Source organism: Drosophila nasuta, chromosome X (assembly GCF_023558535.2).
Source record: "Drosophila nasuta strain 15112-1781.00 chromosome X, ASM2355853v1, whole genome shotgun sequence".
NCBI lineage: Eukaryota > Metazoa > Arthropoda > Insecta > Diptera > Drosophilidae > Drosophila > Drosophila nasuta.
The window spans coordinates 20,327,973-20,344,844 of record NC_083459.1 but is presented as its reverse complement, the minus strand read 5'-3'; the positions used below and the strand labels follow the sequence as shown (position 1 = coordinate 20,344,844).

Sequence of the window (16,872 nt, the reverse complement as noted above, 5' to 3'; positions counted from 1 at the left end):
GTTTTTTGCATTAAATGCAATTTGGAATTTGTTGTATTCTCACACCCAGAATATTATTATTTGTTAGTTGCACAATGTTTTATCGATAAATATGGAAAAAAGCACTAGTAAATATGTAATTATAATAATATGCAATTGACACATAATTTATGCAATGCAGGGCAAATCGTTTAATAACTGAAATTTTATTATGTTTGCGGCATAAACAAGACACAACAAGTTTTGTTTACATGCTGAACAGCTGTTCGATATCAAGTCAAACGGTCGCCCTAAAATTAACAGTTGCAAATTCGATAATTGAAGCACACTAAAGTTTATGTCAAAAAGGAAAACAACAATTTCAAGTGCAAATTACAAATTTGTTTATCAACTCATTCTTTTTGCGAATTCAAATGAAATCACACAATATAAGCCACAAGAAGTGCAGTAGTAATACGTAGCTATCGTAGCCTGGCCGCTGCTATCGATACATCGATATATAATCAACAATTTTGTACCACATAGCTACATATCTGATTGTGTTGATTGTGGGTGGCGGAGTTTTGGTGGTGGAGGCCACAAACACAACACAAGCATGGCGGATAAGCGAAAATACAAGCGATCGGTAATAACAGAACACTAACAATAAACAAACAATCATCAATTAACAAAACATTTACGTATATTTCAAATTGACTAAATGTGTGAAATGTTTTGCAGAAAGAGGAGATTGCCCGTGAATTTGATCTGCCCGAACGCAAATCGAAAATCGCAACAATACTCAAGCAGGATGATCAGGCCTATTGCATTTGCCGCACATCCGATTGCTCACGATTTATGATGTACGAACCGAGTGGTAAATGTAGATGTGTATATTCCAAACTAATCATTGCTATCTCCCAATCTCTCTCGCTTTAGTGGCTGCGATGGCTGCGAGGAATGGTATCATGGCGACTGCATTGGCATCACCGAAAAGGAGGCCAAACACATTAAGCAGTATTATTGCCGCAAATGCAAGAAAGAGAATCCCGAACTCCAGACCATCTTCCGTCTGGTGGCCACCGAACGGGCTGCCGCCACCGCAGCCGCCGTGACGGCCACCGCAACAGCGGCCAACAGCAGCGGTGGCAGCAACAACATTCATAATAGCGGCAACTTGGAGGTTGGTGCACAAATTGGCGGCAATGGTGCAACGTTGCCGCCGCACAGTGGTGGCAATCAGCAGCCAGCTGGTGGTGTTGCTCGCAAGAACAACAACAGCAACAACAATGGCAACAACAGCGGCAGCAACAATGCCTCGGGCCGAGAGCCAAAAGCCGGACGTCGCTGTGGCACTTGCGAAGGTTGCCGGCGACCCAATTGCAATCAATGCGATGCATGCCGCACACGCGTTGGCCACAAACCCCGATGCATCTATCGCAATTGTGTGATGCAAGCAAATGCCACGACAACAGCGACAACCACGACAACGACGACGACGGGTCGCAAGCGCAGTGAGAAGGCCAACCATCAGCAGCAGCAGCAGCAACAGTTCCAGCAGCAGCAGCGCAAGACGAAAGCGATGCGAGCCGCAAGTCCCGAGATATTTGTGCACCCAGAGCTGGAGGGGATTCGGCAATGCCATGGGCCGAGTTGTCGCTTCCAGGCGCGGCCGCAAAGTAAATACTGCAGCGACAAGTGCGGCTTCAATCTCGCTACGAATCGTATATTCCAGGTGCTGCCGCAACGTCTCCAGGAATGGAATCTAACGCCCTGCCATGCCACCGAAGAGAATCGCGACCAACTGGAGGTCATAAGGCAAAAGCAATCGATGGTCCGATTTGCGCTCGCCGAGCTCGAGAAGCGCGCCGAGGAGTTGAATATGGTGGTGGAGCGGGCGAAACGCAGTTCGATCGATACACAGCGGCCGCAGGATAACGCCGATGTGGAGGATGAGCAGAGCATGTATTGCATAACGTGTGGCCATGAGATACATTCGCGTACGGCGATCAAGCACATGGAGAAGTGCTTCAACAAATACGAATCGCAGGCCAGCTTTGGAAGTATCTTTCAGACACGCATGGAGGGCAACAATATGTTCTGTGACTTTTACAATCCCGCCAGCAAAACGTATTGCAAACGCTTGCGTGTCCTCTGTCCCGAGCACAGCAAGGATCCCAAGGTCAGCGATACGGATGTCTGCGGCTCGCCGCTCGTCAACAATGTGTTCAATCCCACCGGCGAATTTTGCCGGGCGCCCAAAAAGAATTGCTTCAAGCACTACGCCTGGGAGAAGATTCGGCGGGCGGAAATCGACTTGGAGCGTGTCCGGCAGTGGCTCAAAATGGATGACCTCATGGAGCAGGAGCGTCTGTTGCGTCAGCAGTTGAGTTCGCGTGCCAATTTGCTCGGCTTGATGCTCCACTCGACGTACAATCACGAGGTGATGGATGAATTGGTGCGCAAGCAGCAGGAGCATTTTGCTGAGCTCGAGAAGCAGAAGCGACGCCAAGCGCAATTCGACCAGCAGCAACAACAACAACAGCAGCAACAACAACAGCAGCAACATCAGCAGCAGCAACAACAGACGCAGCAACAACAGCAGCAGCCACATCAACAGCAGCAACACTATCAACAAAAGCTGCAGCATCGACAGCAGCAACAACAGTTGCAACAACAACTACAACAACAACAACAACAGCAGCAACAACAACATCATCATCATCAGGTGATGTTTCAATAGAAGTTGCCGCATTAATAATAACAAATTATGAAACGCAAATTGCTAGCTAATTAATTTCACATCGTGTTTATTTTTTTTTTTCATAGATATATATAAATCTATATATATATATATATATATATATACATAAGTAATTTTTATAATCGGTATACTAATTTTTTTGAATTAAGCAAACATAGACAAAAACAAAAAAAGAAAAATAGTTGTAAATTGTAAAACTGTGCATCGATCACCATGGATTCAATTTTATATATTTTGTCGGGCAACGTTACCATCGGCAACCTGATCAACACATTTCGAGCTATAAACCGGTTACTCCATCTCTCTCTCTCTCTTTCACACACACCCCTTTCTTTCTCTCTCTCTCTCTTTCGTTTGTGTGCTGCAAGTGCGCTAGAAGGTTGCTATGTGCGGCAAATTTGTTGCCCACCCACCACTCGGTGTTTGTTATTGAAAACTAAGCATCAAAAAACTATATATAATATTCATTTATTGATAGCAACCTGTCGCCGATTAAATGCTGGACAAACCCGACAATCATTGCATCATTCATACTCAATCATCATGTTCAATTTTCTTGCTACTCAGGTTTAAAAAACATCGTTCATATTCCACAATAAATATATATTATATTTAGAGTTATTTAAGCAGAACCACCCACATCAACAATTCTAATAAAGATAATTTAGTTGTAAGCACAAAAAAAAACAAACAAACAAATCTTTTAGTTGACTTAAGTGTGAATGGCATTTTATACTCATTTCCTAGAATAAACACAAAAAAGAAAAACATTCGAATTGTATTTTTGTGAAAACTTGTTTAAAAGGGGGAATCTTTAAAGAGCTGCTTATAATACCGGTGAAGGAATGTGAATAATTCTCTAGAAACATATATCAAAAAATGTTTTTATTTTTTATTAGCACTTCAATAAGAGCCAAGAAGAATTTTGGAATTACTTTTCTGTTGTAAGATAATTACAAAAATTAACAAATTCTTATGATAAACAAAAAATGAACGAATTTATATATTTGGAGAGTAAAACATTAATTTCTAAAATCAATCTTAGCCCAAAATTTAGTGTTAATCCCGAGCTACAAAAATAACCTTAACTTATTTTAAAAATTGTTTCAGTTTATGTTTTTTTGTTCACTGTAAATTGTCTCACCATACAATTACCTATATATTATTTATATGTAACTATTTATTATTATTATTATAATCATAATTGAAGTCATCTTGTGTAATTTTCAGTTTTTTTTCATAATTTTTTCTAAAAATTCCTTGTATTTGCAATTTCTTTAATATTTTTGCAATTCTGAAAAATTTGATATTTTTTTTTTACTTATTGAACACAAAATAACTTTCTTTAATAATAATTCCATTTTGGAATTGAATTTTTTTTATTGGAGTTTTCTCTAATATTTTTGCAATTTTTCTTTGTATATTTTTATAATTCAGAAATAATTTTGTTCCATATTAATCCCATCTTCGAATTGATCTGTTAATTTGGCTTTTCTTTAATATTTTTATAATTCTGAAAAATGTTATAATCTGCCATAGTAATCGCCTTTTGGAATTCTTGATCTTTTTATATTTTTTTGTACGCTTAAAACACAAAATAATTTTCTTCCACATTGACCCTATTTTAAAAATTGGTTATATTTTTATTTACATTTTTTTTTTATATACTTTTATAATTCGGAAAAATTGTATAATCTTGTTTTATTAAACACTCAAAGTAAAAATAATTTTCTTCCATTATAATTTAATATTGGAATTGAGTTATTATTTATTTTTATTTTCTTGAATATGTTTTTAATTCTAAAAAATTGAAGTAATCTTCTTTTATTCAACATAATTTTCTTTCATAACAATCCCATTTTGGAATTCATGATCTCTTTGTATGCATTTTCTTTAATATTTTTGTATAATCTTCTTTGACTATACGCTCAAAATGCAAAATAATTTTCTTCCATAATAATTGAAATATTGAAGTGTTTTTTTATTTGAATTTTCTCGAATATTTTTCTATTTCTAAAAAAAAATGTCGTAATCTTTTGTTATTTAACATAATTTTCTTTCATAATAATCCCGTTTTAGAATTCAAGATCTTTTCATATGCATTTTCTTTAATATTTTTGTAGTTCTAAAAGTAATAGTTATAATCTTCTTTTATTCAAAAAATTTTCTTTCATAATAATCCCATTTTGGGATCTCATGATCTCTTTATATCCTTTTTTTTTAATATTTTTGTAGTTCTAAAAGTTATAGTTATAATCTTCTTTTATGCAACATACTTTTCTTTTATAATAATCCCATTTTAGAATTGATAATCAAAAAGAATATGCTCAACTATGTGTAAAATTGAATTTCAATTTTCTACTTCCCAAAATGAGTTTTTGTTATTTTTTACAGTCTTTACAGCTGCCTTTGGTTGTTAATATGTCGCTACGGCGACGAGTGTGAATGATAGGTCCTGAGGGAAAAAGGCAGCATAGAAGAGAGGCCCATAAACCCATAACCATAACCACGAAAGCGATAACAGACAAAGTAGTTAAACTGCAATAGACTGGAGAGAGACTAGACCAGACTAAACTACAGTACAGCTCTACAGCTGTCGGTGTCGATGTCGTTAACAAAATACCGGAACGAAAGGAGGATAAACGTATTCATAGAGAGTAGATAGATGAAGGTGGAAATTTGGAAATTGGAAATCGAGTAGCCTGAGCGTAAGATGTGTGTGTTTGACACGTTATTTCAATCGAAATGTCGTAGACATTTGGCATTACTAGTATTTTGTATAACTTCTACACGAGTCGACAACTTAAAAAAAAAAAACACACACAATTTTTGTATTCAACTTTTGATCTCTTCATCTTAACCAAAAAGACAACAAAAATCACAACGCGAGTTCAAAACGCAAAAAAAAACGGTATCCCTCATCCTCACATATATGTGTGTATATTATATATATATATGTATCGTATCCGTATATATATGTATATATATATGTGATTAGATGTCTGTGATCTGTGAAGTACTCAAATTCAAAACGCGTAATTCTCGAAGTGGAAAATCGTTTTCAAATTTTTAAGTCGCCGCAGCAACTCGAAGCCTCGTTTTACGTTTCCGATTTTAAATCCGATTCCGATGTGATTGTGAACTGATATGTGAAGGACTAAAAGAGAACTCTGATCAAGCGAACAATATCCGCATCAATTTTGTGCATTTTACATTTGAATTTGTTCCAAAATTTCGTGAACTTTTCAATCGGATCGTAAGGATAATCATATATGTATGGATATCGCATCTATTTTGGAATCTACAAATACTCTCTACTATAATTGCAGTTCAATTTGGATTCGTGTTTAAGTTTTAAGAAGTTTTCTTTTCCATTTTTTTGTTTGTTGAGTGTGTGAATGTGTGTGTTTTTACTGGTCTATATCCATATATATATATATATATAGAAATTGTAAGTTGGATGTTCAGTCAGTCAGTTCATATATGTGCCATCCATACATCATCCATAGCTCAAGTCAAATAAAGAGTGTCCTCAACCCCGTTACCTGGCCAAAGCTGCAACTGGCCCCAATCCTTCAGAGTCGAGTCAGGCAGGTAAGTGACATGCATATTGCCACTTGATTTTCAAGTAGCTTCGCCCAATTTCCTTTTCCTAATCCCACCTATTCATGCCACGATTACACTACACTGCACGAAATACTAGTAAAAGAAATTATGAAGTCCGCTAAATATTTTCAATACTTCAGTTTACGATCTAATACATAATTTGAAAGAAATTTTAAACATATTTTCCCCTTTTTATCAGATTTTACTAAAATCATAAAAGATATATATATATATATATATAAGCAAATATTTTCAATACTTCAGTTAAAGATCTAATGCATCAATTTGAAAGAAATTTTAAACATATTTTTCATTTTTATTAGATTTTAGTCAGATCCCATAAAAGATATATGTATTTACATTATATACTAATAGTAATAACAAAGTGAGCTTCCATTAAGCAAATACATATTTTCAATACTTGAGTTTAATATCTATTGCATCAATTTGAAAGAAATTTTGAAGGTATTTCCACATTTTAGTTAGTTAAAAGATATGCACGATAACGTCTCTAGTTTCTTCAGAACTTATTAGCCATAGAGGAATATGTCTCACTAAAACTTATAGATGTTTACAGTAAAAAAACAAACGGATAAGTTTTATACTTTTTCTGTTTTTCTATTTTCTACTATAATAAATAGATTCATAAAGGGAAATTTTACATTTTTTTTTTATTTATTAGATCTAAATTGAATTGATTGAAATATAGGAATAGTCATTTAAAAAAAAAACAAAATAATTAATTTAAGAGTGTACATATATATTTAATATACATATATATTTAATCGAATTAATTAGATTTATATGACAATATTTAAAAAAAGCTAAGAAAATGTGGTTTTAAATGAGACTATAAAGTTTTTTATGGACTTTGGAATTGTTCTAAAACCATCGACTATTAAAAAAATAATGTTAGGCTTATTTAAACAATTATAATACAACACAAATTACACATAATTATGCATAGATCAAACAATCCTTAATGATTAGTTAAAATATTTTAAATTTCCAAAAAATCCTTGACATTAAATTGTTTGAACTGTAAGCAAGCTAATCCCTAAATTATTTTTTATTGTATTTTACCTCGTATGCTAGCAATTCATATAAGGTCAACTACATGTAATAATAAAAAAAAACAAAGTGTTACTAATATTAAAAAACAACCTCAATCCTAAAAAATTTTCCATTTTAAGATCTCTAGTCTCATTTATTTCTTGAAAGGTAAACTAAATTTAATATTCAGAATGAGGTTTTCAATATGATTAAAAGGGAAAAGAATAGAACTCATTAAAATAGTATAGGACAAAGTTCGTGCTAAAATTGTCGGCACATAATTATCCAAATTTAGCTGAATAGTGTAACTCATATGAAGGAGTGTGTGTGTGTGTGTGTGTGTGTGTGAGTGTATGTGATTTTTATGGGCATTTTCTATGCATATTTATTGTTAAACAAATTCAGTCTGCTTTATTGTAGATTGCATGCCAAAGAGTCGAGTTGAATCGAGTCGAGTCGAGTTGAGTTGAGTCGATGGCATTTGAGGCGTTGTTTGATTGTTTTTTCTGGGGTTGCCACTGGCTGACAATTGCAGCAATAACAACAACAACAACAGCAAGACGACGACGAAGAAGAAGAAGAGCTCATAACGTTGCCGTGGGCACTTGAGGCTTCTGGGTTTCGGGCCTGGGTTACATTTGTCCATTTGTTGTAGGCATTGCTAGGCCAAAATTATTTGCCCTGCTCCTGTTTCAGTTCCTGTCCATTATTGTTGCTGCTGTTGTCGCCCACTTTCGCTTTTCGATCGATCTAACAATAATTCAGTTTCAATCAAATTGCTTCATGATTATTTGTTGTTGCTTTTCTTTTCTTCTTTTTTTTTTTGTATTTATTATTTGTGTTATTGTTATTGTTGCCGCTCCATTTGAGAGCATGTGTACAATGTGTGCTGTATGTGTGTAGTACTTGAGCCCCTGTTTGCATATGAAGAGCGCGCGAATGCGAATGCGAAGCAGAATGTGAATGTGAATGTAAATGAGAGCAGATAGTGTGAGCGAGAGAGAGAGCGGCGAGCTGCGAGCGCAGCCTTCTCACGCGAGGCCTTTCAAACACACACACACACACATGTAATATATGTATGCACACACGCACACACTGCATCCACAGCGCACATTTGTTGTGGTTGTTGCTGTTTTTGTGGACAAGTACAATCAGCAAAAGCTTCGCAAACTTCACAAAACAAAAAAAAAATCCCTTAGGCGCCATACCAATTCGAGGTGTTGGAGCGGCCACAAACTGGCGCCCGCTCAGAACGAAGTTAAGCGGCGTCACGACGCGCAAAAGGTTGCCGGATTTGTTGACAACATCATTGCCATTCCAGAGCTGGAGGTGGAAAAGCGAAAAGCTCGTCGCATCCAACGGCATCAGCAGCAGCAGCAGCAGCTGCAGCCGCCGTCAACAGAGCAAGAAGACGAAGAGACGGAGAGACAACAACCGCAACAACAGCAGGTGCAACGGCATTTGATCAAAGACAAAACTAAAGAGAGAGAGAAGCCCAAGGAGAAGGAACGGGAGTGGGAGCGTGAAAAGCAGCGTGAGAAAGAGAGAGAAAAGGATAAGGACAAGGAGAAGGAGAAGGAGAGGCTAATGGCGGAACGTCAGGCAAATGCACAAGAGCGACGCATTCATGAGTTGGACCAGAATGTTGAGCGTTATTTTGAAGTGCGCAAGGTAAGTTTGTTTTTGTTATCGAATGATCGATACATTTTGTTATCGCACACACAACAAATCACGTTATTAGCGCTTGGGCAAAGGCGCCTACGGCATCGTGTGGAAGGCAACGGACAAACGTAAAAAAGACACCGTCGCATTGAAGAAGATCTACGATGCGTTTCGCGATGAGACCGATGCACAGCGAACCTATCGCGAGGTCGTTTTTCTGCGCGCATTTCGCCATCATCCCAATATTATTCGCATGCTCGACATTTTCAAGTGAGTTGGCAGCCATCTTCTTTTTTCACTTACGCTTCTTCTTTTGAGACGCCGTTTTTCAACATCTACATTATAGAAGTAGTTTTTCGAATATTAATTGTGACTAATTTTTGATATTTGAATTTAAGTTATACTTCAATTAAGTCTTTCATTAATGAATATGTAACTAATTTTAACAAATAATAATAAGATTATTTTTTTTACATTCATTTTACATTTATAGCATTCATATTATAGACGTCGTTATTCGATTATTAATTATGACTAACCACTTTCTTGGTATTTGAACTTAAGTTATATTTTTATAAAGTTTTTCATTAATGAATAACTAATATTCACAAATAATAATAATAATAGTAATAATATTCTTTTTTTTACTTACGCTTTTTTTTGAGACGCCGTTTTTCAACATTCATATTATAGACGTTAAAATTCTTGGTATTTGAATTTAAATTATACTTCAAGTTTATTTTTCATTAATGAATAACTAATATTCACCAACTTGTTTTTAAATTAAAAGTGTTTTAACTTTAATATCTTTTTAGTACATTTTTGTTTACTTAATTTTGCATAATAATATATAATTTAACAGAATTAACTAATCTATTGAGTGGATTAACTATATTAAAATTCCAAAAATTTAAATTTTATTCTATTACCTTGATATTCCAGTATGCTATCTAAAATTCAGTTATATTTTAATATATTATCACTAATGTAAATTGAAAACTTTTCTACAAAAACAATCTCAACAACAGGGCTGCCAACAATTTAGATTTTTATTTGGTGTTTGAGTTCATGGACAGTGATCTGCACAATGTGATCAAAAAGGGCGATGTGCTCAAGGACATACACAAACGTTTTGTCATGTATCAACTGATCAATGCCATCAAATACATGCACTCGGGCAATGTTATACACAGGGATCTTAAGCCCAGCAATATACTGATCGATAGCAAGTGCAGGTGAGCTCACATCTCTATGTGCCTATCGATAAATTGATATACAAATGTCAATGTATTAGACTTAAGGTGGCGGACTTTGGTTTGGCACGCACTCTGTGCCCCAAGCGACGCAACAATTCCGCTTATGACTCCAAGGACGAACTGGAGAACGAGGCAATGCTCACGGATTATGTGGCGACACGCTGGTATCGTGCACCCGAAATTCTAGTCGCCAGTCGCAAGTAAGTTACCATTAGATACCATTAAAAACTGGTTCAAACTGGTTTCATTATTATGTCCTCTTTTTTCTTATTATGAACTATAAAGATATACAAAGGGCATTGATATGTGGAGTCTGGGTTGCATACTGGGCGAGATGATACGCCAGAAGCCGCTCTTTCAGGGTACCAGCACCATCAATCAGGTATCAATCAAAGCTTATATTAATGAGTGATCGATAAATTTGAAAAACCTAATGCAAACTTTTCAAACTTGAATGAAACGCTCTCATTAAATTTGAAAATGCTATTCTATTTAAAGTTTGCATTAAGTTGAATTTTAAAATTTATCGATCACTAATAAATGTTTTTCAATAAACATTAAGATGTATTGATAGATTTATCGATAGTAGCTTGATGTTAATTGGAAGTTTCGATAGTATTTTCAAATTTGAATGAAGCGCTCTCATGCATTCTTTTTTAAAAAACATAAAAATATCGATAGTATATTTCTCGATGGTTAATGGAAGCTCCTATAGTATTTTCATATTTAATCGATGTGATTTATTTTCGATTTTCCTTGCAGATCGAAAAGATTGTGAACGCACTGCCGGATGTTACAGATCGAGATATCGAATCGATCGGCTCCAGCTTCGGATCCGTGCTGCTAAGCAAAAAGATAGTGCGTGATCGACGCTATTCGTTGGACGAAATGCTGCGCAATTGTTGTGACGATGCAATGTCGCTGGTCAAATCGCTGCTGGTCCTCGATCCCGATGGACGTCTAACGGCCAAGGAGGCCATTGGCCACTCGTATGTGCATCGCTTTCGCACCGCGTCTGCGAACATGGATATGCGCACCGACATCAAGCCGCCGCTGGACGATGATGTGCGCTACGGCATCAACGACTATCGCACCACATTGTACGAGATGATTGCTCCCGAGATACGATCAAGTGCGCGTCACAAGGAAGCTGCTTCACAGGTGGCAACGCCAACAAGTGCCTCAGATTTGATCACCACACGACCCATGCGATCGATATCGAAATCAAAGTGAGTTATGTTGACAAATTTAGTTATGGTTTAGTTCGTTTTTTTTTGTTATGATGCTAGGGTTGAGGGTGGAGGTTAGGTTGGGTGGTAGAGAGAGGCTTCTCTAGCTGCTCGCTCGATTTTGCAGATCTCGTCGCTCGTAGCATAGGCGATCGCCGTCATCCACAGCGACGATGGCGGCCACAACTGCAACTACAACTGCAACCAAGACAAAGACATCGACAACATCAGCAAACTTAAAGCAACATGCAGATCTACAACACCAACAACGCGTCAGCAAATTAACAACATCCACATCGACTTCGACTTCGACATCGACATCTACTTCCAACTCAACTTCCACATCCACATCAGCTTCAATAGACTCCTCGACTGTCTCCAGCAATGGTCTGGAAGCCAACGAAGTCCAGCATCATGAGCGAAATCCTCGCTCGCTGCATCGCCGTTTAAATTGTGCGCGTCGTTAGCAATCGGAGCAATAGAATAGACTTTTTATAGTATAACATAATACTTTATTAATTAATATGGGTAACAAGCTTTTAAGCTATCGATTAAGTTTGGCAGCACTTTTTTTTAATAATGGGTAACATTTTTATCGATCACGATCACTTTTTATTGAGATGAGGTTATAAAAGGTAGGCAGACTCTAGTTTTTATTTTTATACAGAACAGTTAAGCTGCTGAGGATTGACAGCATTTTCATGGGTTATTTGTTTAGCAATAAGCTACACAAAAGCTGCAAAAAAGTATGCTACAATATTTTGTAATAGATAGGCAGCACTTTTTTTTAATAATGGGTAACAATTATATCGATCACGATGGCTTTTTATTGAGATGAGGTTATAAAAGGTAGGCTGACACTATGTTTTATTTTTATACAGAACAGTTTTGATGGGTAACATTTTTATCCTTTACATATTCATAGCAGTTTTAGGCTACACTTCTTTTTGAGATGAGGTTCTAAAAGGTAGACTACACTATTTTTATTTTTATACAAAACATTTAAGTTGCCGATTCTGAAGTTTGACTGTATTTTGCTGGGTAACATTTGTAATCTTTACAATCATAGCAATGAGCTACACAATAACAAATTATTGTGACTAGAATAGAAGAAATTCATTCATAGCAGAAATCTACACTTTTGTATTGTGATTTGAATAGAACAAAAAAGTATGCTACACTATTTTTTTATAAGCTTGGCAGCACTTTTTTTAATATTGGGTAACATTTTCAGCAGTTTTTCTTCAATCTGGCAACTCTCAATTAGTAATGTGCTGAATAAATAGCGTTAATTTTGAAATGTATTTCAAGATTGCCAGAAAAGTCAAAGTTTATGCAACTTAATAGTTAATTTAAGAAACACAGCTAGGGTTTTGTTTTGAAATATAATATTTACAAAAACATAGAAACAGATACTTCCTTCATCTAGGATTTAAGCAAGAAATTAAAAAAAAAAGTTTAAAGCAACAATTCTAGATTTACGTTTGGTTTCTATTTAAAATATATATTATTGAAACCATAAAAGAAAAATGACTATAAAATTTAAATTAAAAATCAGCAGTTCTAGATTTATGATTTGCAGTTCAGATAAGGGAAAATTAGTTAGTTAGGATAATATTTAAATGTAGTTTAATATAGAACAAATATTATTGAAATCATTAGCTTTTAGCAGGACAATAAGAGAATCGTATTAAATGATAGTTATAAGCAAAAACATAAAAAAAAGAAACTGCCTACGCTAGAGAGCTGCTCATCCAACTCCCACTACTCCCTTCAACTTCACTCCCCTTCCCATAGACAAACCGGAAGTAATTTAAACGATGCCAGCAGCAGCGTTTTCACCAAGTCCTGGGTGGAAGATCAGCGAAAGCAGCAGCAACAGCAACAGCATCGTGATAAACGCGCTCCACAAAGCAGCGAGAACAATCAACAACAGCAACCACAACAGCAATCTCAACAACAGCCACAGCAACCACAACCACAACAACAGCAACCACATCAAGCGACACGTCCTGGCAGCTGTTTCAATGCAGAAGCCGGATCGGGAGCTTTGCGTCGCGAACTTGCCGCTGTTGTGGCAACAGCGCCGCGAACTGTAAGCGGCGGACTTTGGCAATCAACAGTTGTAGCCGCACAACCAAAGTTGCAACCAAGTCCAGGGCAACAACAACAACAGCAGCGACGCTGGAACGAACCTGTGCCGGTGCCTGGACCGCTGCCGATGCCAGTGACTGCTCCTGAGGTGGACACAACAGCAGCCACAACGCAGTTGCGTACACGCGTCCGCAAGTTGCGCAAAGATTGCAAGGAGCGACGTCAAACGAAGCCCAAGGAAGAACAGCAGCAACAGCAACAGCAGCAGCAGCTGCAATTGAAGCAACAACCACGTGCCAAGCAGGAAGTCAAAGCACAATTGCAGGAGCAACCACTGCTCACCGATCATAAGACTGTCGACTTGGCGCTGGCCATCGAACGTCTCAAGATCGAGCATCATGAGCTGCAGCAGAAACGTCACAAGATCCTTGAGCAAGAGGAGAAGGAGAAGAAGAAGCAGTCGCGAAAGGGACATCGCAAGCATAGCACAGATGGCGACACTTATTACACGCCCAAGGAGTCGGTGCAAGAGGAACCGAAAGTGTTGCACGGTTCGGCGGCATTTGTGTGCTACAAATCGCGACTGAGTCGCATGGAGGAGGACATGGCCAAGTGTAAGCAGCAGCTGTTTCACTATGTCCAGGACAATGAGCAGCTGTTGCACGAACAATCGGTGCGTCATCATGTCGAGCAACTGCTGCACTCCACATCATCCGCATCGACAACATCATCGCCGCTGGCTGGGATGGCTCAGACAACCAACGAATTGACATTGCAGGCAACGCTGAAGCGTGATCAGAACCAATTGAATCTCGGTCATCTGAAGCTGGAGCGCGATCGTCAGAAGCAGCTGCAATTGCGTGAGTTTCTCGCTCGCGACGATAACAATGCCAATGCCTATGAGTTGCCCAATCTGAGTAATGTCTACAAGGTGAGCAGTCGTCATGCTCAGCTGTTGCCAACAACAGCATCAGCAACAACAACAACAGCAGCAACTCAATCCCAATCCACGCCAGAAACATTGCCCAACAGCATGGTGAACGACGCTCTGAAGACTTTTATCGATCGTGTCGACAGTACGCTGAACAATTCGAGAGCGCAGAGGAATCGACAACCGATAGTGGCCAGCAACAACATTTATTCCTGCTATTTCCCAGAGAACAAATCCGAAGTTTCCGCCCACAATCGAGTCCAACAACACCAACAACAACCTTATGAACGTATTCGTATTCAGGAGGCGAATTTCTATAAGGACTTTGAGATGGCCAACTTTGATGAGTCGGCTCACATTTGCCGCAAGTAACAATTTGATTTAAGCATATGTTAAACAATTACCGAACAACATGTTTTAAGAAACACAAAAATAGTAACAAAAATAAAATAAGTTTCATTGGTGGCCTCAAAAATAATTATATAGCTGTATATACTACTTATAATGTGCCATAGCTTCTTGAAAATATGTAATTAGCTAGACCAAAAAGTTCGATCGATAATTACTATCGAAAGAGGACCTAAGAAAATTTGCTAAGCCAGGATTTTTTTTTTTATTCTCACAAGAGATAGACCATATATACGTATGCAGATAAAATATGTCTTAAGGTATCTTACTTTGCTCTAAGATAAAAATAAATAAAAATATTTGAGAGAATGGAAGAATCAAATAAATCTTAATAAATAGTCGTGATCGTTAAATTAGATTCTCAATTATACAAGATACAAAAAGGCAGTTAAAACTAGACCAGCTTTTACCTAATTTAATGATTTAAGAAAATAAATTTAACAAACTTCAAGATTTTTTACTTTTTTGATAAGCGAAAATAAATAAATAAATAAATAATCAATTATAATTGTATTTCCAAGTGTTCAAGAGTTGAAAGTTTCCAACAATTTAAAGATAAATATAGTATAAAAAATAAAGTGTAGATAGTTAAAAGTAAGAGCTTCCTAGTTGAATGTAAATTTTAATGACTTGAGGAGAGACTTGCTTACATTTTCTTTATTCATTTCAATTAATTCGCAACGTAAATATTTATGCATGTACAAATATTAATAATAAATTAACCAATAATAAAAATTACAAACTAAATAATAATTTAAATATAAAGTTTCTTTATTAATACATTATTTGCTCTCTTTTAATGGCCTAATTCAGTCAGATATTCCGTTATTTCTAGAAATACCCAAAAACCAACAAACAAACACCCCCAAAAATTCCAATGCAAACACACCAACAACAACTATCATCCATAGGTAAGCGCGTGTTGTGTGAGATAAACACGATCAGCATCACCTGCTTCGACAACCGACTAGTGTCCACTCGCTCACACACAAAGCTTGATTTGCAATTCGATTTCCGACTGCGCAAATGTACCTCATTATGGGACATTTTGAATATGTATGTATGTATATATATGTGTACATACATACGTTACCTTGTAAATTGTATGTGCTTTTCCATTCGTTCTTCGAATCCCCTTACAAACATGCATATGCAAGCTTAAGCTGTGAGTGGCGCTCACGTAACGGTTGTTTAGATCGCGGCGAAACGGAGAGCAAAAAATCCTTTCCAATGGTCAAAAATGTCCCAACGATGGCATTGGGTAATTTTTGGGGCTCAGTTTTGCACTAAGTGTCCGAGACAACAGTTCGGTTTTTGTATTGTTAATAATATTCAAAAATGTATGTGAATTAACACAAATCAATTTTTTTTATTATGTGTGGTGTTAAGTGTGTTTTTTTTTGCAAGTTCTTTAAAATTTACCAATTAACATTTATTATTCGGTTACATGTGTGTTGGCTCAAGTTGAAGCGCATTTTTTTTCTTCGAATTTTTTTTTTCGTGAAAGTGCAAAAAATGACGCGCTGTTTTTTCGTCTCGCTCTCACATTAAGCTGCTGCTGCAAGTGCGTAATTTTGTTGTTGTTAGTGAGCCGCGCATTCTAAATCCGTCTTTGCTTTACATGACTGCAAAGAAGTCAAATGAAAATATAAGAGCCGGTGTGTGTGCTTTTTTTTTTGCTATTTGGTGTTTAGAGGTGTATAAGAATCAGTCTTATAATTTGTTTTTTTTTGTGTTTATAAGTGCCTTATATTAATTTGTGAGTTTTTATTTTCTTTTTTTTGTGTTTATGTCTAAAATTTTTTGAGTTTTTTTTTTGTGATTATATGTGTTTATTGAAAGTGTTCTTAACCTACGATGTGTCTGCAATTAAGTGAGGGTGAGTAATTACAAATACATATTTATTAACAT

At 36.6% G+C, this 16,872-nt stretch overlaps 2 protein-coding genes across 5 annotated transcripts; both read left to right on the top strand.

Annotated features, from left to right (window-relative positions):
* Positions 1-295: 295 nt before the first annotated feature.
* On the top strand, positions 296-3,489 carry LOC132797372 (CXXC-type zinc finger protein 1-like). 2 transcript variants are annotated; one of them, XM_060809102.1, is made up of 4 exons: positions 296-604; positions 700-821; positions 898-1,637; positions 1,694-2,032. In XM_060809102.1, the coding sequence occupies exons 1-4, from the start codon at positions 575-577 to the stop codon at positions 1,894-1,896; spliced, it is 1,095 nt and encodes a 364-aa protein (XP_060665085.1). In that variant the 5' UTR covers positions 296-574; the 3' UTR covers positions 1,897-2,032. The 2 variants fall into 2 exon arrangements, with proteins under 2 accessions (XP_060665085.1, XP_060665084.1); XM_060809101.1 differs by having other exon boundaries at positions 298-604; positions 898-3,489.
* Positions 3,490-5,495: 2,006 nt separating this feature from the next.
* LOC132796203 (extracellular signal-regulated kinase 7) lies at positions 5,496-15,040 on the top strand. Of its 3 annotated transcripts, XM_060807287.1 has the most exons (10): positions 5,496-5,996; positions 6,075-6,173; positions 6,232-6,316; positions 8,581-9,052; positions 9,123-9,313; positions 10,072-10,278; positions 10,338-10,499; positions 10,585-10,681; positions 11,062-11,528; positions 13,326-15,040. In XM_060807287.1, exons 4-10 carry the CDS (start codon positions 8,969-8,971, stop codon positions 14,923-14,925), a joined length of 2,808 nt encoding a protein of 935 aa, XP_060663270.1. In that variant the 5' UTR covers positions 5,496-5,996; positions 6,075-6,173; positions 6,232-6,316; positions 8,581-8,968; the 3' UTR covers positions 14,926-15,040. The 3 variants fall into 3 exon arrangements, with proteins under 3 accessions (XP_060663270.1, XP_060663269.1, XP_060663268.1); XM_060807286.1 differs by having other exon boundaries at positions 6,052-6,316; XM_060807285.1 differs by having other exon boundaries at positions 5,496-6,316.
* Positions 15,041-16,872: the final 1,832 nt, after the last annotated feature.